At 38.2% G+C, this 25,262-nt stretch overlaps 1 protein-coding gene across 8 annotated transcripts in view; it reads right to left on the reverse strand.

The window, feature by feature from the left end:
* Positions 1–23,669, reverse strand: part of LOC143041551 (palmitoyltransferase ZDHHC16B) — a 161,156-nt gene extending 137,487 nt beyond the window's left edge. The window contains exons 1-3 of one of the 8 annotated variants that reach the window (XM_076213553.1): positions 23,302–23,477; positions 15,375–15,684; positions 3,872–3,948 (exon numbers count right to left, since the gene is read on the reverse strand). In XM_076213553.1, coding sequence (XP_076069668.1) covers positions 3,872–3,939 — 68 coding nt within the window. In that variant the 5' untranslated portion in view covers positions 3,940–3,948; positions 15,375–15,684; positions 23,302–23,477. Of the gene's footprint in view, positions 1–213; positions 343–3,871; positions 3,949–4,710; positions 4,927–15,374; positions 15,685–23,301; positions 23,478–23,556 lie in introns of those variants that run through there. The other 7 variants (XM_076213551.1, XM_076213555.1, XM_076213552.1 and 4 more) reach the window with 7 other exon arrangements.
* Between the last annotated feature and the right edge of the window lie 1,593 nt (positions 23,670–25,262).

Below are 25,262 nucleotides of genomic sequence, written 5' to 3' on the forward strand. Positions count from 1 at the left end.
GGGAAAAAGTCTTGGTATATGTGTGTATGTATCTTTGCTTCTGGGGATGATAGACATTCTTGAATGGAAATCTAAGTTTTGAAGGCCATGGGATTTGATTCTGGACTCAAAATGTTCTATGGGAATCTTATTTTTATAGATTAATAATTATCTTTAATTATTTGTTCTTTTTTCTCCCCAGCAGAATGTTTATGTGAACGACTTCATGTTTACCTTTATTGCATTGATTTGGACTGATGACTATATTTTTTGTTTTATTCTTGATAGATTGTCATCAATTTACTGTTGCTACATGTTCATGTTATTTATTTGCAATGCCATGCATTAATTGACATATATATCCTAATGAGTGTTTTTCCTTTCTTTTCAGAACATGGTACCATAATGGAAGCTGTCTGTAGTCTGAAACGAAACAGATCCAGTATATTTGAGAATTGCATTATATGTCAAGAAAACAGAAAAATTGTACAATGTGACAAAACAAGGTCTACAAACACTCCTAGAAGCAGCTCAAAGCAGGTCAAAACTTCAGGATCCTCACAACAGAGATGCAGTCGAGCATCTTCTTAGAATTGCCAATGCAGAACAATAGCATTTGGTCTGACACTGGTCATATTATGCTTTATTTACTAGCAAGAGCTACATATGCAGGCTACAATCTGACCATCAGCTATAAGGTCACTGACCCCAGCAAGGTCAACTGAAAGGCATTGATCATATTTTATGGTTTCCATAATCCGGTCACTTGTATTCATTGTGGTTATAGATGAGATCTTGACTTTCAAAACTGCATCTTGGCAGAACATGCATGCATTCCAGTTAATAACCACTGAAGAGCTTCTGAGTGTTGATAATGGTCTACTTAGCCCTGTATCTGCTTTGGCAGCAGTCGGTTCTCTCTGCTGTTGGTCAGACTGTAGCCTGCATATGTGGCTCTTGCTAGTAAATACAAAACATAACATGACCGGTGCCAGACCAAATGCTGTTCTTCTGCATTGGCAATTCCAAGAACATGCTCGACTGCATCTCTCTTGTGAGGATCCCAAAGTTTTGACCGGCTTTTGTTGCATTGTACAATTTGTCTGCTTTTTTTGGCTTCTTGACATATAATGCAATTCTCAACTGTACTGGATCTGCTTCATTTCACACTACATGTTCTGAAAAGAAAGGAAAAATACTCATTAGGATATTTATGTCAATGAATGCATGGCATTGCAAATAAATAACATTTATGAACTTGTAGCAACAGTAAATTCATGACAATCTGTCAAAAATATAACTAAAAATATCATCAGTCCAAATCAATGTAATAAAGGTAAACATAGGTCATTAACACATTCTGCTGGGGAGGAGAAAAGAACAAATAAGGATAATTATTAATCTATTAAAAATAAGATTCCCATAGAACATTGTGAGTCCAAAATTAAATTCCACGACCTTCAAAACTTAGGTTTCCATATCAAGAATGTCTTTCTATCATTCCTGGAAGCAAAGATAAAACAATCAAATAAAACAGTGGCCATTTTGGATTTTTACTGTATATGACGCTTTATTTATACACAAAAACTGACATTTTACATATTATCAATATGTACATTATGGACTTGTACAATGCTTTATATCCATTACTGTCATCATTTTATATTTTAAGCAATTCTTCAAAATATGTTGTTTTTTTTTTTTTTTTTTTTTTTTTTTTTTTTTTTTTTTTTTTTTTTTTTTTTTTTTTTTTTTTTTTTTTTTTTTTTTTTTTTTTTTTTATAATTATGGTGGCCATTCTAGATTTTGTCCACTATGAGGAAAACTGCGAGATACAGCTTGGGAAACAGCAAAAACGGATTCAGCACAAAAAAAAAAAAAAAAATAGTGTGGCGAAAGAGCATGAAGGAATGTTGCATAGTGTGCATGGATGGTTGATATGGTCGTGTGTGATGCATGATGTCGAAGAGAGAAAGCATAGCAAGGGGTATTGTAGCGAGGGTATGCATGGGGGGACCCCAAGGGGGGGTCCCGGCGTCACCCGCCATACCTCGCATAGCAGCAGAGTAAGCCTAGTACTGGTGTTGAACACACGTGTAAAATCCTCATATTCGTTAGTTGGAATAAAGTGAAGAAAGTGACACTCCTGCCTTTCCCTGACCCGGACATGTATGCGTGATCTTATGTTCATCACTCGTGGTATAAATGGTCACGCCTACGTGCAATAGAAAAAGGTGAGTTAATGTCCATGCGAGTCCGTAACAATAGTAAAGCTTATTTGCCAGTTTTGACTCTAAAATGCCTGAGGATTTTTGTAGTCACAATTTCCAGATATTCAACTAATCTATAAGCTCCTTTAACCTGCCTCCCACAGTGTACATTCTTCCTTTCTGTTTCTATATGAATATCAGGACTTCATTCCCTATGATTCATTTATAATTTACAAAAACCTTACATAAATGAAGATTTGATGATGTTTTCATCCTTTCTCCAATATGCATGCACCTTCGTTCACACATGTTTACATTGCTGAGGTATTGCTTTCCCAATGGTACCCCTATACTATTCAATAGTGTCAGTTGTGTTACTTATTCTGTCTTCCTCTGTTTATTATATTCTTTACATTATAGATAAGGCATATATGTACTGCTAATCCTGACAAAAAGGGTTGAGAAAATTCTTTGAAGAAACAAACTGGGAGGAATTCATTAATACCATAGGAATAAGGAGGAAATGGGAAATCTTTCTTGATATTTACGACCTAGGAGTGAATAAACATGTGCCAAAGACTAGAGAAAGGAAGAAGCAAAAAGAGGATTGGCTTAACAAAGTGTGAAATTGCAAAAAAAAGGCCAAGGTTACTACTTGGGAAAATGGAGAAAGAAAAGAGACAATAAAATAAAAGAAGCTTAAAAACAAACTAGGAATGACTACACTAGAATTTACAGGAAGGAAGAAAGCAGTTTTGAAAGAGACATAGTAGATGAATGCAAAGATGAGCAAACTGTTTTACAAAGGATTACAAAGGCGGAGCATGCCAACAGGAGACCTTTTGGTCCATAACTAGGTTGGGTGCAAAAAAAAATGGATAATAATAGATAAATAAATAAAAATATAATACATACATACATATACCAAGGCTTTTTCCCCCTTACAAGGGAGGTAGCCAAAAAGGGAAAGGCATAAAATCATTTCCACCCATTCCATCCCTGAATACACTCCACACCCCTCCACCCTCCCTCTTATCTGAGCACCTCCTGGATGACGGGTCATCACTGCACTTGAAAAGCACGCACCCGCGACAGAAACGATGCACACCACCGCCCACACCACAACACCTCTAACCAGAATCGCACAAGTCACACACCAAAATCGCTGGCTGAGTGAAACTATAAATTGTCCTTTTGAACCACCCGCGCATGCATCGAACGCTACCAGAGCTCAAACTCAGGAGGACCTTGAGAAACAGGGAAGTAATCATCCTTGTAAATGTCAGTGGTGAGGTCTTTGAAGAAGCCTCAGCTCAGGTAGAAATTATGAATGAATGTTTCTAATTGGTCTTCACATAAGAAAGCACTTTTTTAGAGGAAAGCAAAGGGAACAAAAATCCAGCTTTAGAAAATATAAATGTAGAAGTGAGGGAAGTGGTCAATCTCTTGAGATCATTGGATGTGACAAAAGTTTCAGGACCTGACAGGATCTCAAACTGAATACTTAAAGAATGTAGGGAACATGCTCTCCCATGCCTTTTCCATCCATTAGGGACTACTACTATCTTCTCAACTGTAAAAAAAACATATATAAATGATGAAATCTATGAATAAATACAATGTATCTTGCACAAATGATCATTTGGATAAGTTACTTAAACATTTACTTAAGTCCAACAAACCTGATGTCATTAGGAAGTCTTCTCATCTTTTTCATTGTGTAACTTAGTCGTCTCGCCCAGAAAAACATATTTGATTTCTGAAATACAGATACAAAATTAAAAATATATACATAATAACAATAAAATCCAACGGTAATTACATGGTATCATGCAGCCAGTGCTTCAGGGACTGTTTTGGGGTGCCCCTACAGACTGGAGTCACACATCATTTTTCCATGGTAAATCTCTACTAATAGAAGAATGATACTAATTTTGTACTACAACTGTCCCTCCTTTGTGTTGTTCCTCTAAAACTGTCCTTTACCACTTCTATGGCTCACCTCATCCTGCTTTTTGTATGTTCATCCAATGAGACATCAAAGCTTAAGAGGGTCAGGGAGGAGAACAATCAGAACCCTATAAATCAGATCACTAAATGAGTGTGGTTGTGGTACATATGAGAGTAGATGGGAAGAGATTGGTAGTTTCTGCAAAGGAAGATGGATACGTTAACACTGAGTGAAACTAAGCAGAATGAGAGGGGGACGATTTTGAATTTGAGTGTGGCAGGGAGAGCACTGGGAGTAATGAAAAGGTGAGGAAGAGAAGGAGTGGCTCTGCTGGTAAGTGATGTGATAGGAAAGTGTGTATTGGAGTGGGGGGGAAGTGTCTTCAAGGTTAATGTGGATGAAGGTGAAATTGTGATGGGAGATTTATTTACCTAATTGTAGTATACAGAGAAATGGTACAGGACAGTAACAAGGGGTTGGGGAACAGCATAACGGAGGGACAATCACAGTATAATAAATTTCTCTGAGTATAATAATTTCTCTGAATATTCATTTCCTTTTTTCGCCTACCCTGTTGTGAGGGATAGAATGCTGCCACCAAGTCTTCCCACTTGAATCGTAAGAGGCGACAAAAACAGGATGGGGATTAGGACTAGGCATCCTTCTCCACAGTTAAGCAGTAGTCGTCACTCAGGTCAGGTCAACCGGGTAGCTGCTTCAGTTAGCGATATGGCGAGTGAATGTGTCACTGTGTTCAGCGCCGAAGAGGTACAATCTCTACTTAGTAGAATTGAAGCCTTGGAGGATGCTGTTAAGTGCCTTAAAGAGGAGAATCAAGTTCTCCGCTCGAAGGCCCATAATACGGAAGACAAAATTAGCGATGAGCATGGATGGAATACGGTGAGAAATAAGATGCGGAAAAGTGGAAAAAAGTCCTCATCAGCCCCACTGAAATGCAAAAACTCGTTTCAAGTGCTGGCGAATCTGCAGGAAGAAGGAACTAATGAAATCCAAGAGAAGAAGGAAAGGGCAGATGCTGGATCCCTGCCCACAGGTAAGATTTTGGTAGTAGGAGACAGTCAAGTGAGGTATTTAGACAGGGTTTTCTGCGACAAAGATAGGAAACATAGGACGCAGGTGTGTTTCCCCGGCGCGGGCATAGGAGATGTTAGAGATAGGATTAAAGAGTGTCTAGTAGGGGAAGGTAAGGACCCAGTAGTTTGCTTAAGTGCCGGAGGAAATGATATAGGTAAGTTAGGGAGTGAGGAATTATTTGCGCGGTACCGGGATGCGCTAGACAAGATCAGAAATAGGGGAGGTGTTCCTGTAGTATGTGGAATCCTTCCGAGGCATAGAGTTGGAGGCATGTGGCATTCCAGGGCTATTGCAATGAATTGCAGGCTGGCAAAACATTGTAAGGCCAATGGATGGGCATTTGTCGACAACTGGGACCGCTTTTATGGTAAGAATCACCTATACACAAGGGACAGAGTGCACTTGTCTCCCAGAGGTTTTCGGCTCCTTGCTGAATCCCTTGAGCGAGAAGTAGGCATCCTACAGGGTTTTTTCGGGTAGATTATGTGGGAGTAGGGGGGGGAAGTATCGAAATATAGTTTAGGCAATAGAAACAACTTAGAGGACTGTGTAAAAAATCACCAAAGCAGGTGGAGGGAAGATAAACTTAAAGTTTACTATACAAATAGCAGGAGCATAATTAACAAAATTGATTTGTTGCGAGGTAAAGCATGCGTAGAAGATTTCGATATTATAGCTATTACTGAATCCTGGATCAACATGGCTGATAAACATTTCCTTCCGGAGATCGAAATAGAAGGATATAAGTTTTTTCATAAGGATAGGGTCGGCAGGAATGGGGGAGGTGTAGCACTTTTCGTTAAAAATACATTAAACTGTATTATCAATAATTCGATTAAGGAAAAGGACTGTACGGAATCTATTTGGGTAGAGATTATAGGCAAGAATAAGAAAGTTATTATTGGTGTCTTGTATAGACCTCCTAACCTCAGCATTGAGCAGACTGATTCCCTGATTCATGAAATTCACAGAGCGTCCCAGTACAAAAACGTTGTAATCATGGGAGATTTTAACTATAGAAACATTGACTGGGAAACTATAATAGGAGATCATGAAGCGAAGAAATTCCTAGATGTGGTGCAGGATAATTTCCTAAAACAAATTATTACCGATCCTACGAGGGGACAAAATACCCTGGACTTAATTCTAACAAATAATGAGCACCAAATTAGCAGCGTAATAGTGGGAGATAGTCTAGGCTTTAGCGATCATCAAGAAATAAGATTTAATGTTATTTGGGAAAAAATAAAAAGTACGAATAACGTTCAAGTACCAGACTTCAGGAAAGCAAACTTTGACAATATAAAAACCTATTTGAAATTGAATACGAAAGGCCAGGCGGACGTTTCTAACATTCTTGATTCTCGTTGCGGGGCTGGTAGTCAGGTGTGGGTCACAGAGGGGAATATGCATACCTTAGGTCAGGTCTGGGTCACGGAAGGTAATATGCATACCTTAGGTCAGGTAAATTGGGGGCGAGGGCCCAACACTCAGGTCAGTAATTTAGATGAAATGTATAACAATCTGACTGATCTAATTATTAATGCACAAAACACATTTATCCCCCTAAAGTCAATACGGAAAAATAATAATACTCCCAAATGGATGACGGACAGATTGAAACATGAGATCAGAATGAAAAGAGGACTTTATGTAAAAATGAAAAACGGGGAATCACACCTTAGATCAAGATATAACGAAATGGCAAAGCTGGTTAAAAGGAATACACGTTCAGCGAAACGTAATTATGAAATCAAGGTTGCCAGTCAAGCAAAATCCAACCCAAAGGGTTTCTTTCACCTCTATAGAACAAAAAATAAAGAAAGAATAGGACCAATTAAAAACGATGAAAATGTCATGATAGAATCGGAAGAAAAAATGAGTGAGGAGTTTAACAATTATTTTCTATCGGTGTTTACTAATGAGAGGTTAGATAAAGTACCTGACTGTGATCCGATTTTCAGAGGGGATGAAGAAAGTAGTATAACTAATATCAGCATTAGCAAAGAAGAAGTAGTCAAGCAGATTGACAGACTTAAAGCTACAAAATCTCCGGGTCCAGACGAAATTTTTCCAAGAATGCTTAAAGAGTGTAAATTTGAAATCTGCGACCAGTTAACCCCTTCCATACGGTGCCGCACACGTAGGCGTCATGGACTTGGATCTCGGTGGCAGCAACCAATGCCAGCCGTACGACGTGTCGTAATATTACTCGCATCATAAAATATAGTCACCGCTTATATCGATCGTTCTCTCTTCACCCGTGAATTTTGATAACCATAGAAAATGCGATTACAAAAGAATTAGAAAGAATGTCATTATGGAGGGGCGACTACAATAAATATAATCAAGACGCCGATATGGCAGCCTCGCGAATACACTCGCTCCCCATGACGCCTACGTGTGCGGCACCGTATGGAAGGGGTTAACTGAAATATTCAATAAATCGGTAGACACTGGTTCTGTTCCAACTGCTTGGAGGCAGGCAAACGTTGTTCCTGTTTTTAAGAAGGGAGATAGATCGTCTATATGCAACTACAGGCCAATCAGTTTGACATTGGTTATAGGAAAAATGCTTGAATCAATAATAGTAAATAGACTCAGAGAACACATTGAAGGGCATAATTTAATTCGTGATTCACAGCATGGTTTCTCGAAGGGTAAGTCATGTGTGACTAATCTTCTATCCTTTTACACTAAGGTATATAAGGCGTCAGACAACAATGAAAATTACGATGTTATTTACCTTGACTTTAGCAAAGCGTTCGACAAAGTGCCACACCAGAGACTACTAAATAAAATCAAAGCCCATGGCATAGGAGGAAAAGTGTTAGAATGGATTAGAGCTTGGATTAGTAACAGAAAACAGCGGGTCACCATAAATGGAATAAAATTTAGGTGGGAAAATGTTACTAGCGGGGTCCCCCAGGGCTTGGTTTTGGGTCCCTTGTTGTTCATTATGTATATAAACAACTTAGACGATGGGCTAAATAGTGATGTTAGTAAGTTTGCGGACGACACTAAAATAGGACGACTAATTAGGTCAGGAGACGACGCCCAGATTCTGCAGGATGATCTTAATAAACTGTTAACATGGTCGGTGAAATGGCAAATGAATTTCAATATCTCTAAGTGTAGCGTGTTAAACGTAGGGTTACACAACCCCGAAAATAGATACAACTTAGATAACACGTTTTTAGAAAAATCTGAGTGCGAGAGGGACTTGGGAGTTCTGGTGAGTCCGGACCTTAAAACCAGGAAGCAGTGCATTAGCGCTAGAAATAAAGCTAACAGATCATTAGGCTTCATTACTAGGACGGTAACGAATAGAAGTACAGAGGTAATCATTAAACTCTATCTAGCGTTAGTTAGACCCATCCTTGACTATGCGGTACAGTTTTGGTCTCCGTCCTACAGAATGGACATAAATTCACTAGAATCAGTACAGAGAAGAATGACCAAAATGATACAAGGACTCGGAAATTTGTCTTACGAAGAGAGGCTTAGGCACCTAAACTTACACTCTCTGGAAAGACGCAGTGTGGGGTGATCTAATAGAAGTGTTCAAGTGGATCAAAGGCTATAACAAGGGTAATGCAAACAAGGTCATCATAATAAAACAACAGGGCAGGACTCGCAGTAATGGGTATAAACTGGACAAATTTAGATTTAAGAAGGAAATAGGCAAGAATTGGTTTACTAATAGGGTGGTCGATGAATGGAATAAACTTAGTAACCATGTAGTAAGCGCTGAAACTATCAGTTGTTTTAAAAAACGATTAGACAACTTTATGGATGGGGATGACAGGTGGTGATGGATACAGAGCTGCCTAGTGTAGGCCTTATGGTCTTTTGCAGTCTCCTTTATTTCTTATGTTCTTATGTTCTTCTCCCTGTAGTCCCACAGGGGACATTCCTAAAAAAAAGTAAAGGCATAAGAGGGTCTAGGAATCTTCCGACCAGTATCCGAAGGTTTGGTTCTTTTAATGTGCATGGATGTAAGTAGAAAGATGGATGTGTTGGCTTTGAGTGAAACTAAGTTGAGAGGGAGGGGCGAGTGTAAGTTTGTGAGTGTAGTTGGGAGATTCTCAGGAGTGAAGACAGGGCGAGGGAGAGAAGGGATGGCTATACTAGTAAGTGAAGAGATAGGTAAATGTGTAGTGGAGTAGAAGGAGGTTTCTTCAAGGTTAATGTGGATGAAGGTGAAACTGGAAAAGGAGATGTGGGTTTTTGTAAGTGCATATGGGCCTGGTAGTTAGAAGAGTGTAGAAGAAAGGGAGGCTTTTTGGATAGATTTAAATGAGATGAGTGCATAGAGGGATTAGGGAGAAATGTCAATGTAGCAGTATTGGGAGACCTTAATGCTAAGGTAGGAAATGAACCAATTAACAAAGTGGTTGGGAAATGTGGAGTTCCAGGAAAAAATTGTAGTGGAGAGTTGATGGTGGAGATGCGTCTAGAAAGAGAGTTTATAATAGTAAATGCAATGTTTAGGAAGAAAGTCAAGCATAAGTACACATGGGAGAAGGTGGTGGATGGAAGAGTGGTAGACAGAGCATTAATGGACTATGTAGTGGTAGATAGGAGTATAATAGGAAGAGTTAAGGATGTACATGTTATAAGGGGTGAGACTGGGGGGATATCTGATCATTTTCTGGTGGAAGGTAAGTTGAGAGTGGAGGATAGATGGAGAAAGAGGAAAAGGACAAAAGGTAGGGAGGTGCTTAGAGTGAACTGCTTAAATGAGGAAGAAAAGGAGAAGGCGTATAAGAAGAAGCTGAGAGAGGAGTGGGAGGGAGTGAAGGATAGAGTAGAGCTAGGAGTGGAGGAGGAATGGGGATGGTTCAAGGAGGGAGTCACAAGGTGTGCAAAGATGGTGTGTGGAAGAAAGAGGATGGGAGGAAATAGAAGGAAGGGTAGTGAGTGATGGGATGAGGAAGCAAAGAGGGTTGTAGAAGAAAAGAAGCAAGCTTTCACAGATTGGTTACAAAATAGGATGAGGGAGTCATATGAGAGGTACAAAGAAAAGAGAAGTAAAGCATAAGATAAAGGATGCAAAGAGGAGAGCTGATGTGAAATGGGGTAAGAGTATGACAGAAAATTTTGAAAGTAATAAAAAGATGTTATGGAAAGAAATTATGGGAGGAAGAGGAGGCAAATCAAGTAGAGAAGAAAATGTAAAAGGTAGGGATGGAGAGATGATAATGGAAGAGAAAGCAGTAAGAGGAAGATGGGCAGAGTATTTTAGGGAGTTGGTAAATGTGAAAGATAGGGAGGGAAAGGTAGTTGCAGTGGGAAGTGCTGAGAAAATGACCAAGATGAATGAGGAAAATGGTGAACAAATAAGGAAGGATGAAGTGAAGGCAGTTGATAAGAGGTTGAGAGCAGGTAAGGCACCTGGTCTGGATGGATGTGATTTAGAATGTTTGAAAAAAGGAGGTACGGTGATGGTGGACTGGCTGGTGAGGTTATTTAATGTTTGTTTATGAGAAGGTAGAGTACCGGAGGACTGGAGGAGTGCCTGAGTTCTACTTTACAAGGGAAAATGGGACAAGTGCGAGTGTGGTAGTTTCAGAGGGATTAGCTTGTTAAGTGTAGTTGGGAAGGCTTATGGGAGGGTCTTGATTGAGAGGCTTAGGAGAGGAACAAAGGGAGTAATTGGCGAGGAACAGTGTGGATTTAGGACAGGTAGAGGTTGCGTAGATCAGATTTTTGTGGTAAGACAGATATGTGAGAAAGCTATAGGAAAAGGTAAGGATGTTTTTTGGGCTTTTATGGATTTGGAAAAGGCTTATGACAGGGTAGACAGGAGGGCACTGTGGGTATTGCAAATATATGGGATAGAAGGAAAGCTTTTAGGAGCTGTTAAGAGTTTTTTATGAGAATAGTAGAGCATGTGTCAGGATTAGAAATGGAAAGAGTGAGTGGTTTGAGGTAAAGGTGGGAGTTCATCAGGGATGTGTCACATCACCTTGGCTGTTTAATTTATACAGGGATTGGAGATGGTTAAAGAAAATGGAGAAAAGTGGGAGATAAGCCAGCTGTTGTTTGCAGATGACACTGCACTTGTAGGAGGATCAGAGTAGGGATTGAGTAAGTTAATGACAGAGTTTGGGAAAGTGTATGAAAGAAGGAAGTTGAAGATAAATGTGGGTAAAGGTAAGGTGATGAGATGTACAAGGGTTAGTGGTAGCAGACTGGAAGAGAGTATTAAGGGGGAGAGATTGGAGTAAGTGGATACTTTAGATACTTGGGTGCGAATGTGGCAGGAAAGGGGAGTGGAGGTAGAATGTAGATTGAGAGAAGCAAGTAAATGCCTTGGTGGATTAAAAAAGTGTAATGAGAAATAGACTTTTGGGAATGGATGCTAAGAGGAGATTGTATGAAGGAGTGATTGTGCCGACAGCACTGTATAGGGAAAAACATGGAACATAAGAGAGGAAGAGAGGAGTTTGAATGTGCTTGAGATGGGATGTCTGAGAAGTATGATAGGGGTTACTAGGCTGGATAGTGATGAATGAGGTGAGGAGAACATGGGTGGAAAGGGAGTTGGGAGATAGGGTGGATGAAAGAGTATTAGGATGGTTTGGACATATGGAAAGAATGAGTGAAGAAAGACTATTAAAAGAGGTGTGAAAGGCATATGTGGAAGGAGTGAACATGAGGGAGCAAACAAGGATGAGACAAATGGATGAGGTAAAAGGGGCTTTGGGGAAGAGGGGAATGTCTGTTGAGGAAGGATGGGATAGGGGTGAATGGAGAATGGTTTTATATGGATGATGTTGTGATCCATGAGATGGAATGGGTGGGGGATGGGGGTGAGGGAGTATGTGTGAGAAAATTTGACGCAGTCCAAAGGGATTTCTCCGCCATCTTCTTTTCTCCATGAGGGGATGGAGAGGGGGGTTGCCGATTTAATGGCCTTGCTGTGGATGTGCTGTCTTGAGACACTACTTCTGACCTAGGGCAGTGGACAAGATGCAGAGATGACCTGTCATCCAGGAGGTGCCAAGATGAGAGGGTGGAGGGGGGTGGAGTGTGATGGGGATGGAATTTTGTGCCTTTGTTTTTTAGCTACCTCCCTTATAAGGGGGAAAAAAGCCTTTGATATATGTATGTAGTATACAGGAAAGGAACAATGGTTGTTGGACCCCCTCTCCTACTGTTCTATTCATATACCTTGCCTCAGACTCACGTACCAGTTCCAACTTAATTTATATCATTGATTTCCAATTATCATATTTAGATTTGAATTCATGTATAGTACGAGCTTCGGCTACATCACCTTTGAAGATATTCCAAATATTTATGCATCTTTATGAAAGACTATTTCTTCACATCCTTTAGATGTTACAAGGGATTACAAAGGCGGTTCATGCTGACAGGAGACCTTTTGGTCCATAACTAGGTTGGATGTGAAAAAAATTATAATAATGATAAATAGATAAAAAAAGATAAACAAATAAAAAATAAAGATTATAATATAAATAATAATAAAATAAATAAAGATTATAATAATATAAATAATAATAAATAAAATAAATAAATGCACAGGTATAGTTAAATAATAGACAAACAGGTAAATAGTAAATAATAATAAATTGACAGATAACAAATAATAAATGAAAATCAAACAAATAATAATAAACAGACAAATAATAACAAACAAATAAACAAATAATATAAAGTAAATGACAGTCATTACAGCATCTTGCTTAGGTGTTTATCTAAACAAATCTTAAAGCTTCGAACTGAACTACATTGCACTGCCTCTGCAGGAAGTTTATTCCATTCATTAACTACACAGTTGGCAAAGTTGTTTCTACCCACTTCCAAATTAAATCTATTTCCTGACAGTTTGAGACCATTATTTCTTGTCGGATTCTCATTCAGTGTGAAAATGTTGTCACTTTTGATGTTGTCAATTCCCTTTAGAATCTTAAAGACCTGTATCAAGTCACCTCTGAGTCTGCTTTTTTAGGGAAAACAGATTAATATGTTTTAGTCGATTTTCGTATGATTTATTTTTTATATTTGGTAGCAGTTTTGTGGCTCGCTATTGTACTTTTTCCCATCCGCCAATGACTTTCTCAATTTGTTCCCAGGAGCTCTTAATAGTGTCTAGATCTTTTTGCAGTAATCTACAGTCCTTATTTTTCACTCTTCTCTTGATTTTTGCATTATCTACAAGCATTTTGTCATTGTTTGCTGTACCTTTCATCATGTCAATGACATAAATAAGAAACATTATTGGTGCAAGCACTAAACCTTATGGATCTCCACTCATTACTGCTCTCCATCTTGACATCTCATGTATGAAAATGGCTGTTGCCAACAAGTCTATCAAAATAAACACAATGTGAGGACAGAACCTTTATTGGTACAACATTTTGCTTATTACAGCTTTTTCAAGTACTTGAAACATGTGTAATAGGTGAATCATTGTACCAATAAGGGCTCCATCCTCACATGGTGTTTATTTTGATTAACATCTTATCCTTTACTACTGTCCTCATGCATCTCCCCCTCAAAAAAATATTTCACCCACTCAAGTAGTTTGCCTCTGAGTTGTCCAATTTCAACATAAATTAACTGTGAGGTATTTAAAAAAACTTCTCTAAGTCAATGTACACAGATTCCACCCACCCCTCTCCCTCTTGCAGCATATCAATCACTCCTGAGTAAAAGTTTAAAAGGTTCAACATACACAACCTTCCAGATCTGAGGCCAAACTGACTGTCAGAATGTTTATCTCTTCAAGGTATGTGGTGGTATCCAAAAGAAGGATAAGAAAAGTTCTGGGTATTCATGTTTTCAGGGGATCATTTTTTGGTAGAAAGGAAATTAAAAGTGGAGAAAAAACAGAGAAAAAGATGGGAGGTAGAGATGTGCTGAGAGTAAACTATTTGAATAAGAAGGAAATGCAGAAAGAACACCAGGATAAGCTGAGAGAAGTGTGGGAGGTGGTGAGGGATAGAGGGAAGGAAGAAATAGAAGAATGGATATGTTTCAAGGAAGAAGTATGTTAAGATAGTATGTAGAACAAGGAGGATGGGAGGGAACAAAAGGAAGGGTAGTAAATGATGGAATGAATAGGTGAGGGTAGTAGTAGAAGAGAAGATGCAAGTAAGTGTGGATTGGTTACAAGGAGCTAGGGAAGTATACGTGAAGTACAAGAAGAGAGAAGTAAAATGTAAGGTGAAGGAGGCAATGAGGACAGCAGATGTAAAATGGGGCAGGAATCTGACAGAATTTTTTTTAAGAGAAAAAAAAATGGAAGTGAAGTGATTGAAGGGGGATGAGTCAAGTAGAGGAAAAGGGAAAGGGTACCGATGGACAGATATTAACCACTTCCATACAGTGACGCCTACGTAGGCGTCATGAGGAGCAAGTGGGTACACGATGATGCCGACGTCGCCGTCTTGATTATATTTATTGTAGTCGTACCTACGTAACCTCCATTCTCTCTAAACTGGCTTCATCATATTTTCTATGGTTATCACAATTCACAGGTGAAAGAGAACAAACGATTGAGCATTAACTTTATTTTTTATAATGCGATTATTATGATGCAACATCGCACGTCGGGCAGCTATTGCTGCCAGACATGCGATGTGCCCCAGAGTGAAGAGGTTAATGAAGTGAAGCTATGTTACAGTCATGTGATGCTTCACCAGTGTAAAAGACCTGTTACATCTCTTACAGAGAATCCAATTGACACCAACCATGCACCTCTCCCAATCCTGGAAGACCTCCTCAAAGTCCTTTTTCAGTAGTCCCTTCAGGTAACTTTCTGATGCCTTTTTCAGCTCCTCTATTGACTGGAATCTGGTTTCCCTGAGGCTGTCTTTCATGCGTGGGAACAGGAAGAAGTTGCAAGGGGCTAGGACAGGGCTGTAGGGTGGGTGTTGTACCACTTTCATTCCCCTGTCAGCCATCCAGGTGGTCACCAGTGTTGACTTGTGCAACATTCCACACAAAACTGCCTTTGGTCATCGGAAAGGATCTTTGGCACGAACTTGGCACAGACTTTGTAGAGCTTCAGATCTTCGGTCAGAACTGGCTCTATTGTGCCAATACTAATACCAACAGCTTCAGATATCATCCTCACAGATATTCGACGGTCTTGCATCACTAACCTTTGCACTTCCTCAATGTTTTCCTCCTTGCGTGAACTTTTCGGTGCTCCAGATCTGGGTTTATCCTCAACCTGTTCATTTCCTTCAGAAAATCTGTTAAACCACCAATAGAAACTTATTTGGCTCATCTGCTCATCCCCATAGATAGGCCTCCTTTAACATTCCATAAGCTTCTTGGTTTGTTTTCTTAAGTTTAACACAAAATTTGATGGCGTAATGTTGCTCCATGTTTCCCTACATCTTGACAAGTGTTCACAGATCGGCAAACCGAATCAGACTGGTTCCACCACGTTCACCGCTGCACTCAGACCTACAAATATAAAAAGTTGTCAGTTAGTCATTTTATAGAATATATGTATGTGTACTTCACCATGAAGTAGCATTTTGATCAAATCATATTTAAAGTCTTGCCTGACATTTTCTCATTACTTATCTAACATACCATGTATACACATACAACAGGTCGAAGTGACAGCAAAGTTTGGAACTCCAGGAAAACGTCAAATTTCATCGCTCTCAACGACAAGGGAACTTTTGTTGTATTAGTAGGGAAAAATGAAAGTTTATGTAGTGTAAAGGTAAAAAAATGGAGAAAGGGAGGGATTACTAAGGAAAATGGAAGGACATGAGGAAGGAGACGAACGGACTCCTCTGGACGTCATAAGAAATGTCAAAAAGAGGGCTGCAGACGACACAGGTGAAGTCGAAAATATCAGTAAAGGCATTAAAATTAGAAATATAGATAAGAACAACACAATAGAAAGTGGAGATAATAATTTCCATGGATTTAATGACGGAGGGGATGCCAACCTCCCACGATTAACAAGTCTAGAGGAAAAACTAGAGAAAATGATCGAACACTGGGAGGTTAGGTTCAGCCAACTTACATGGATTACACAAAGAGTTGATAAATTGGAAGTACTAAAGAAGGAGAACCAAAACCTAACTAAAGAAATAGAAGAATTAAAAAGACAGTTAAAAGAAGTAAAAGATGAGAATGACGAATTAAAGAAGATTAAAGAGAATAAAGAGTCCATAGCAAAAGAAACACAGGTTTGAAGAAAAGTCCAAGAGAACAACAAAATTGTATTTTGAGATATAGTAAAACAACAGATGAAAGAACAAACTAAGGACACAGTTATCAAAGTGATGAGAGAGAAGAATATAGTAAGAGACTTTGCGGACAAAAAGAAATGTATAATTGTATTAGGGATGGAAGAGAAGCATAATCCAAATAGAACCACAGGAGTAAAAGAGGAGAAGGAAAAGGTAAACAAGATATTAGAAGTAGTTCAAGAGGATGGACAAGAAACAGGGAAAGAAATAGAAGAAATATATAGACTAGGGAAATACAATACAGATAAGACCAGACCAATTAAGATCAAATTCAGGTCACAAACGACAGCAGAGAATATATTAGCAAAAACAGGGAAACTAGTAGACAGTGATCAATATAAACAAGTATGGATAAAAAGAGAAATGAATAAAGAGGAAAGAGAGGATGAGAAAACAAAAAGACTAGAAGCTAAGGGAAAAAATGAGAAAAGAACAAAGTCATAAAAAGAGAAATTCTATAGGAGAGTAGTGGATATGAAAGTGAGGAAATGGTTCATAGTTAAGAAAAAAAGGAAAGGAAACAGAAAACATGATGGAAGTAGCAGAAAATTAAAAGTGTCTTTCACAAATATAGATGGCTTAATAGGCTTGAACGAACTGAATGATTACCTGAAGGAAAAAGAACTGGACATAATGGGAATTGTAGAGACAAAATTGAAAGGTCCACTACCACCCAACAGTGTAGGACATGGTGAATATAATTACAGTATTGGATTAGAAACAGAGAGGTAAAACAAGGGGGTGGAGTTATGTTCCTCACTAAGAAGGATATAAATGAGCGGAATGTCACATATGGAAAGAATAGAGTAGAGATGATTATAATGGAAGTGGACAGGGATAGGAAGAGCAGGAAGTTTGTAGTAAATTATGTGCCTCCTAAAACAGCTTTGTGGGAAGAGAGAGAACACAAAGATATGTTAGAAAACACAAGGATAACACTAAATAAGATAATAGAAGATGGAGGAAGAATAGTTATAATGGGTGACTTTAATTGTAAAGAAATCTGCTGGGAAGAGATGACAGTGAAGGGTGGAGACGACCTATGGGGAAATGTACTACTTGATATGATTATAGAACATACAATGACACAATGGATACAAGAGAATACTAGGTATAGAAATGAGGAAGAACCATCGAGCCCAGACCTAATAATCACATCAGTACCCAAAATACTGGACAATATTGAATATAAGATGCCAATAAGTAAAAGTGACCACATATTGGTTGAACTGGAACTAAATGAGGAAAAATGCATTTCTAGACCTGAAAAAAGCTTTTGATAAGGTGCCACATAAGAAATTGCTAAAGAAATTGGAAAATATAGGAGGAATACAGGGCAAAGTGCTGAAGTGGATGGAAGACTTCTTGCATGAAAGAAAAATGAGAGTAGTGATAAGAGACAAACACTAATTGGGATGAAGTGATTAGTGGAGTTCCACAAGGAACAGTTCTGGCCCCAATAATGTTTGCTATATATATCAATGATATGGATGAAGGAATTAAAAGTTATACGAGCTTCTTTGCAGACGATGCAAAATTGTTGAAAAAAAGTGAACACTGTAGAAGATGGTGAGTCGCTAAAGAGTGATCTCAATAAAGTATGGGAATGGAGTAGGAAGTGGGAGATGGAATTCAATATTAAGTATTAAGAAGTGTAATATAATGGAATTTGGAAAAAGCAAAAATAGGACAGTGGGATCATATAAATTGGGAGAGGAAGAAATTAAAAAAGTAGAAAATGAGAAGTACCTGGGAGTCATTATTATGAATAATATGTCACCTGAGAAACATATAAACAAAATTCTATATGGAGTATACAGCGGCGACATGGTCACCAAGTACAAAAAAATTTATAACAAAACTTGAAAGAATACAAATAGCAATTACAAAATTGGCACCAACACTCTCAGAACTATCATAAGAAGAGAGACTAGCAAAACTTGAGCTACAGACATTAGAGCAAAGAAGAGAGAGAGGAGACTTGATAACTATTTATAGAATCATGAAAGGCATGGAAACTATTGATAGAGAGGATCTAATAAAATAGGATAGTAGGAATACAAGAGGACATGGAAAGAAAATCAAGAAAGACAGTTATAGAAGAGACCTAAAAAAGAACAGCTTTCCCCACAGGGTAATAGACATTTGGAACAAGTTAGATGAGAATGTGGTGTGTGCAAAAACGATACATGAATTTAAAAACAGTCTAGATAAAACGAGATATGAAGACGGGACACCACAAGAATAGCTCCCCTTTCCGTAAAATACAACTAGGTAAATACACACACACACATACATATAAATATATATATACATATATATGTATATATATATATATATATATATATATATATATTTGAATGGGGGTTGTAGTGAGGAGTAACACACCCACACTTTAAAGAACTATTAAGGAGTTGGTGAAGCAGCATGGAATATGAGACAATTCTTCTCAGTATTTAAGATGACATTCATTCATCCATTCTCACTTAGCAGAAACACTTGTCCATGCTTTCTTCACCCATTCTCTATCCCCATTGGGTGACATACATCATCAGCCATGTGCAGTACCTCTACTCAATGATTACAGCAATGAGGAAGCTGTCAACATATTGAAAGTGATGGAAGTTAATATTTTTTTCTTTTTAGACTGGGAAAAATCTTTAGGTATTTATGAAGTTTTGCCTCACATGCTCACACAGTAATTTGTATATTTTTCCATCTATATCACAACAACTCCAATAACTTTTCTTAGTAAATTGTTTCCCACAAATTAATACTAAGGGATGGTGAAATATAATTCTAGAAACCTTCCTGCTACATGCCACCAAAGCAGTGTCATGGCAATTTGTATATTTTTTGCACCTATATTACAACCTTTCTTAGTATAATTTTTCCCACAAATTAATATTAAGGAATGGTGAAAAAATAATTCCTGAAAGCTTTTCACTCCCTGCTACTGAAGTGGTGTCATAGCTATCTGCTGTGCAAGATGTACTGAATGTAGTCACATGGATTAAGTCGGCCAGCTGGGTTAGATAGATTAAATTTGGTTAGGTTAGATAGTTTAGGTTAGGTAGGTTGGGTTAGGTTAGAATAGGGAGGAAAATGTATGTTTCATGAAAAATTGCAAAGAAAAGTTGGGTCAATTAATAGTTTCACCCAACCAACGATTTTCTGATGTGGCTTATGTGTTTCTGGTGAGATTTGTTGTGTATTGATTGATGGTGTACATCATTTCCATCACAAATAAGTAGTTTTCAAGTACAAAGGATTACAAAGGATTACAAAGGCAAAGCATGCCGACAGGAGACCTTTTGATCCATATCTAGGTCGGATAAAAAAAAAAAATAAATAAATAAATAAATAAATAAATAAATAAATAAATTAAAACTATAACAATGTAAATAACAATTAAAATACATAAATAAATGCATTGGTATAGTTGAATAACAAACAAACAGGTAAATAGTAAATGATAATAAATTGACATATAACTAATAATAAATGAAAATCAGACAGACAAATTATAACAAAACAAAAACAAATAATATATAAACTTATGCCTACATCTCCCCAACGATCTTAGAGGACCTGTGGGAAATCGGGGGTTTTGGGTGGGGAGCATTAAATCGAGTAATATGAGTTGCAAAACAGGTCTAAATTCAACAAGAACACATAAGAAATATATGAAAATACATAAATTACACCTTTGATGGCGGTGGCTGACGCGAGCGTAGCCATGTTATTGTTGAGCAGCGTTGCCAACGATTCGCAAAATTTCTCACTCTATCTGCTACATTTAGTGATGCCCACTCTGCCCGCGCAAGAGTTGCTAACCATAAATTAGGGAATAAATTCATGAAGCTTCCAGAGGACCGAGAGTTGCGATTTTGTGTACAACTAACCTAACCTAACCAAACCTAACCTCAACCTACCCTAACGTAACCAAACCCAACCTAAACAAACCTAACCTAACCTCAATCTACCCTAACCAAACCTAAACTAACCAAACCTAACCCAACCAAACCCAACCAAACCTAACCAAACCTAACCTAACCAAACCTAACCTAACCTAACCGAACCTAACCAAACCTAACCTCAACCTAACCAAACCTAACCTAGATGGGGGGTTTGCCCCCCAGACCCCTCCAATCCCCACCAAAGCACTCTTAGTAATGTAACTTGAGCTCTCTTTAAAGTATAACTATTAGTATGTGTGTTTATCTATTATAACTAACAGCTAATTAACTAAATGGTAACCATAGTTGCTGTAAAGGAAGAACCACAATAATAGCATTAGCATTACCTTATGAGGAAGAGGTTGAAGGTTGTGGTGGGCTTCACTAAATGTAGCGGATAGAGTGAGAAATTTTGTGAATTGTTGGTAACACTGCTCAACAATAACATGGCTACGCTCGCGTCAGCTGCCACCACCGCCGCCATCAAAGGTGTAATTTATGTATTTTCATATATTTCTTATGTGTTCTTCTTGATTTAAGACCTGTTTTGCAATGCGCATTACTCGATTTAATGCTCCCCACCCAAAAACCCTGATTTCCCACAGGTCCCCCAAGATCGTTGGGAAGGAGATGTAGGCATAAGTTTATATGTTCATTACTCGAAAACTATGCATTTGCGATGGAAATGATGTACACCATCAATCAATACACAATATATCTCACCAGAAACACATAAACCACATAAGAAAATCAGGTCAATTTATAGTTTCACCCAACCATAGAATTTGATATGTCGCTTATAAGTTTCTGAGGAGAAATGTGATATAAACGGTAGTGTACATCATTTCCATTGCAAATGCGTACTTTTCAAGTAATTAAGTATTGAAATTATGCACTCATGTGTACATCTCCCAAACGAAGTGCAGACATGTGTGGGAAATCGGGGTTTTTGGGTGGGGAAGACTAAGAAATGGAGTAATGCGCGTTGCAAAACAGGTATAAAATGAAGAAGAAAACTAAAGAAACACACAAAAACACAAAAATATCCCATTTCAGCGGGTACCGCACACAGCGCCATGTTTGTTTACTAACGATTGTATTTGTGACTATAACCGCTAGATTTAGGGAAGCCGCTCACGCAAGAGTTGGTAGCTGTAAACTAACCTAACCTAACGGAGGTAACGTTAGTTTATGGTTAGGAAGTCTTGCGCGGCTGGAGTGGACTTCGCTAAATGTAGTTGATCTAGCGAGACATTTTTCGAATCATTGGGAAAAACAAACATGGCTACTGCTCGCGTTAGGCGGGACTCCAGCCCTAAAATGTGATTTTTATGTTGTTGTTTTTTATATTTCCTAAGTGTTTTTGTTCATTTTATACCTGTTTTGCAATGCGCATTACTCCATTTAGTAGTGTTCCCCATCCAAAAACCCTGATTTCCCACACGTCCCCCCAGATCGTTCAGGAGATGTAGGCATAAGTGCATAACTTCAATACTTAATTACTTGAAAAGTACGCATTTGCGACGGAAATGATGTTCACCATCGTTCATATCACATTTCTCACCAGAAACACATAAGCCACATATCAAATTCTATGGTTGGGTGAAACTATAAATTGACTGAAAATCATTGGTTGGGTGAAACTATAAATTGACTGGAAATCATTGGTTGGGTGAAACTATAAATTGTCCAAAGGTTGTAGTTGTCATAATATAGACAGGAAAAATAAACATATTGCTGAGCGAGCAGGTGAGATGAAACTTGACAGGTTGGGTTAGGTTAGGTTGTTGTTGTTGTTGTCGTTCCCTAGACTGTCTGTCCGAGCAGTCCGGTCTCCCCAAGGAATGCCATAGCCGAAACTGGGTTTTCCCACAAATCCTTTATAGAGCGTATGTTGTGTTGTTTGCGTGCATGATTGTGTATAATGCAGTCTTCCATTATGTGTTGTATGATATGGGGTGAAGTGTTACATCCTGGGCAGCTGTTCACAATGCGGTCATCCAGCCTCTTCTGGTAGCTTAGAAGTGCTGGGTGGTGACCGCACCGCAGTCTGGCCAAGTGGACTCTGTCCTTTCATGGGAGAGTTAGGTTTGGTTAGGTGACATTTCTATTGATTTGTGGTACATATGTATAGGGTTTAAAATACTTAGAATTATATGAGCTATCCAATAATCTGGCCAAGAACTACATTTGTGAAACTGGCAAACTTTATATTTACCTTAAAATGTTTGGGTTACGTGTGGTGTGTGCTACACTGAATCGCAGCCCCCCGTCAAATATACACTAAATAATTCAAATTCGCTACTAACGTTACTATTAATTTGTGGTACTTATATATGGGGTTCAAACTACTCAGAATGATATGGGCTATCCTACAACATGAAGAATTAACTCAGCTGGTAAGGCCATGTCACCTTAAGACCAGCCAGTCTGGATCAGAGACAGGCCCAAGAGTTCAAGACAGATGCTCCAGTCAGGTTACACGGGCAGTACTATTACATATTTATGAAATGACTGGTTGAGTGCGTCTTTCCATGGTGATTATACTATAGATTTTTAACAGAATAAAAGAAATGGACAATAAGTAGGAGACTAAGAGGACATCTGTGATGCTGGCAATCATTATCATCCTTGTATCTACCAATGTAAAATGTTAAATATTAACAACATACTCTATATGTCTCAACTCCTCTTTACATATCTATATTCATAATGCCGTTTCCTTGTGTCAACAATCTTACGTGAACTACTGCACAATAGCGCCTTGGGGGGAAATATAATAATAATAATTGATAATAATACAAATACTGTACATACTTAAACATAGTCTGTGAAATTACTCTTCCCCTTACCTTTATCTAACGTATTTATCAAAATTCTTAAAACCATACACAAAAACTATCTGGGTTTTGAAAAATAATCTATTGCATTTGGAAATACATCGGTCACCCCTTTCTGTCAAACTTCTTGATCAGCTGATGTAAACAACTCCATGTAAACAAGAGTCGATGTAAACTCCATATCGTTGAATGTAAAACTAGCAACAATAATATGAAAAGAAATAGACTAAATTGAAATGAAAATTAAAACAAAAAATTACAAATTACTTTGAAGCACAAATGCATCTGTATAATGGACGCTTCAGCAAAATCGCCGGATACTATATTACGGAGCATGGAACAAATACCTCCCCATTCTTAGTTCAAATCATATCCCCAACCCATTCCCTCGTTTAAGCGATCGGAAATCATGCTCCCCATGAGCAGCCCTCTAAAAAAAAAATATATATAATAATAATAATAATAATAATAATAATAATAATAATAATAATAATAATAATAATAATAATAATAATAATAATAGTAATAATAATAATAATAATAATGATAATAATAATAATAATAATAATAATAATAATAATAATAATAATAATAATAATAATAATAATAATAATAATAATAATAATAATAATAATAATAATAATAATAATAATAATAATAATAATAATAATAATAGTAATAATAATAATAATAATAATGATAATAATAATAATAATAATAATAATAATAATAATAATAATAATAATAATAATAATAATAATAATAATAATAATAATAATAATAATTAATAATAATAATAATACGGATTAAGCCTTTCTCCATTGGCCCAGTCCGCCGCATAATTTTAGAACATATCTGCGTTATTTCTTGACTCTTCTGATTCCTGTTTCTTCGCTAACGTCGCTAACGAAGACTCTTCTCACTAGTTTCTCTTTCACTCGTATCACCTATCAATCCTACCCTAGCTAATGTTTGTCTGTATTTTCTTCCACTGACTCGCACCTTCTAACCGTTCGCTCCAACATACGCACTGCCATACGCATACGCCCTCCTTTCTACACGGTGACCTTTGACCCCGTGCCGGGGGTGCAAACTGCACACCCATACTCGTACCACATTCATACCCACCCCTTGATCTCGAGACCAACCTATTCTTCGTCTTCTTCGTTTTCTTTGCCATCCACCACATGACGAAGATCCAGGATATGTCGCGGCACTCCACCCAAAACAGAACCTATTAAACCAGTAAAGACCCATATCACCCCAGAAGAAAATAGAACCAGAAGAAAATGCACCCAATTGGCCCTGCCATCAGAGTGCCCGCTAAAAGTCAGGGCGCTCCAACACAACAGCATCTCAAGAAAGGGGGCCCGACTGTTCAATCACTTACCTAGACACCTACGGAACATTACGGGTGCTAAAACGGAAGTTTTCAAAAGGGAACTTGACAAATTCTTGTCAACCCTACCAGGTCAGCCAGGCATCCCAGATTATACAGCATCACGTCCAGCGAATTCCAACTCCATTATTGACCAGCTGGACTACAAAAAACAAAGTCAAAGGTGGCGACTACGCCGTGGCATTGCATCAAGTTCCATCGGGGGAGCAACATCCCCTTGAGGCAAAAGTGCTTCAAGGTAAATTCAAGGTAAATTCACTCCCTCGACAGAGATGTTCCGCGAATTTACCTCCGTTACGATACCCCTCGTCCCCTGTGACGTACACTTACTATCCTTTGGCTTTACCCATACCTCTTCCCTGTACTGAGGCAGCACCTTCTTCAGCATTGGCCGGTAGCACTGGCGCTACCCTGGGATGTTGCCAGTCATATTTAAATAAGACTCTCTGTGGAACCTAGTCTTCATCTTGGCTTGACCTAGGGGACATATTATACCAGACGACTACTTTCATGAGCGGTACTAGTGCCCTTTCGGCAATGGATTTCATAGTGCGATGGTGTCGTTCTACTGTTT

Source organism: Oratosquilla oratoria, chromosome 31 (assembly GCF_046742065.1).
Source record: "Oratosquilla oratoria isolate Oo_2021 chromosome 31, ASM4674206v1, whole genome shotgun sequence".
Taxonomy (NCBI): Eukaryota; Metazoa; Arthropoda; class Malacostraca; order Stomatopoda; family Squillidae; genus Oratosquilla; species Oratosquilla oratoria.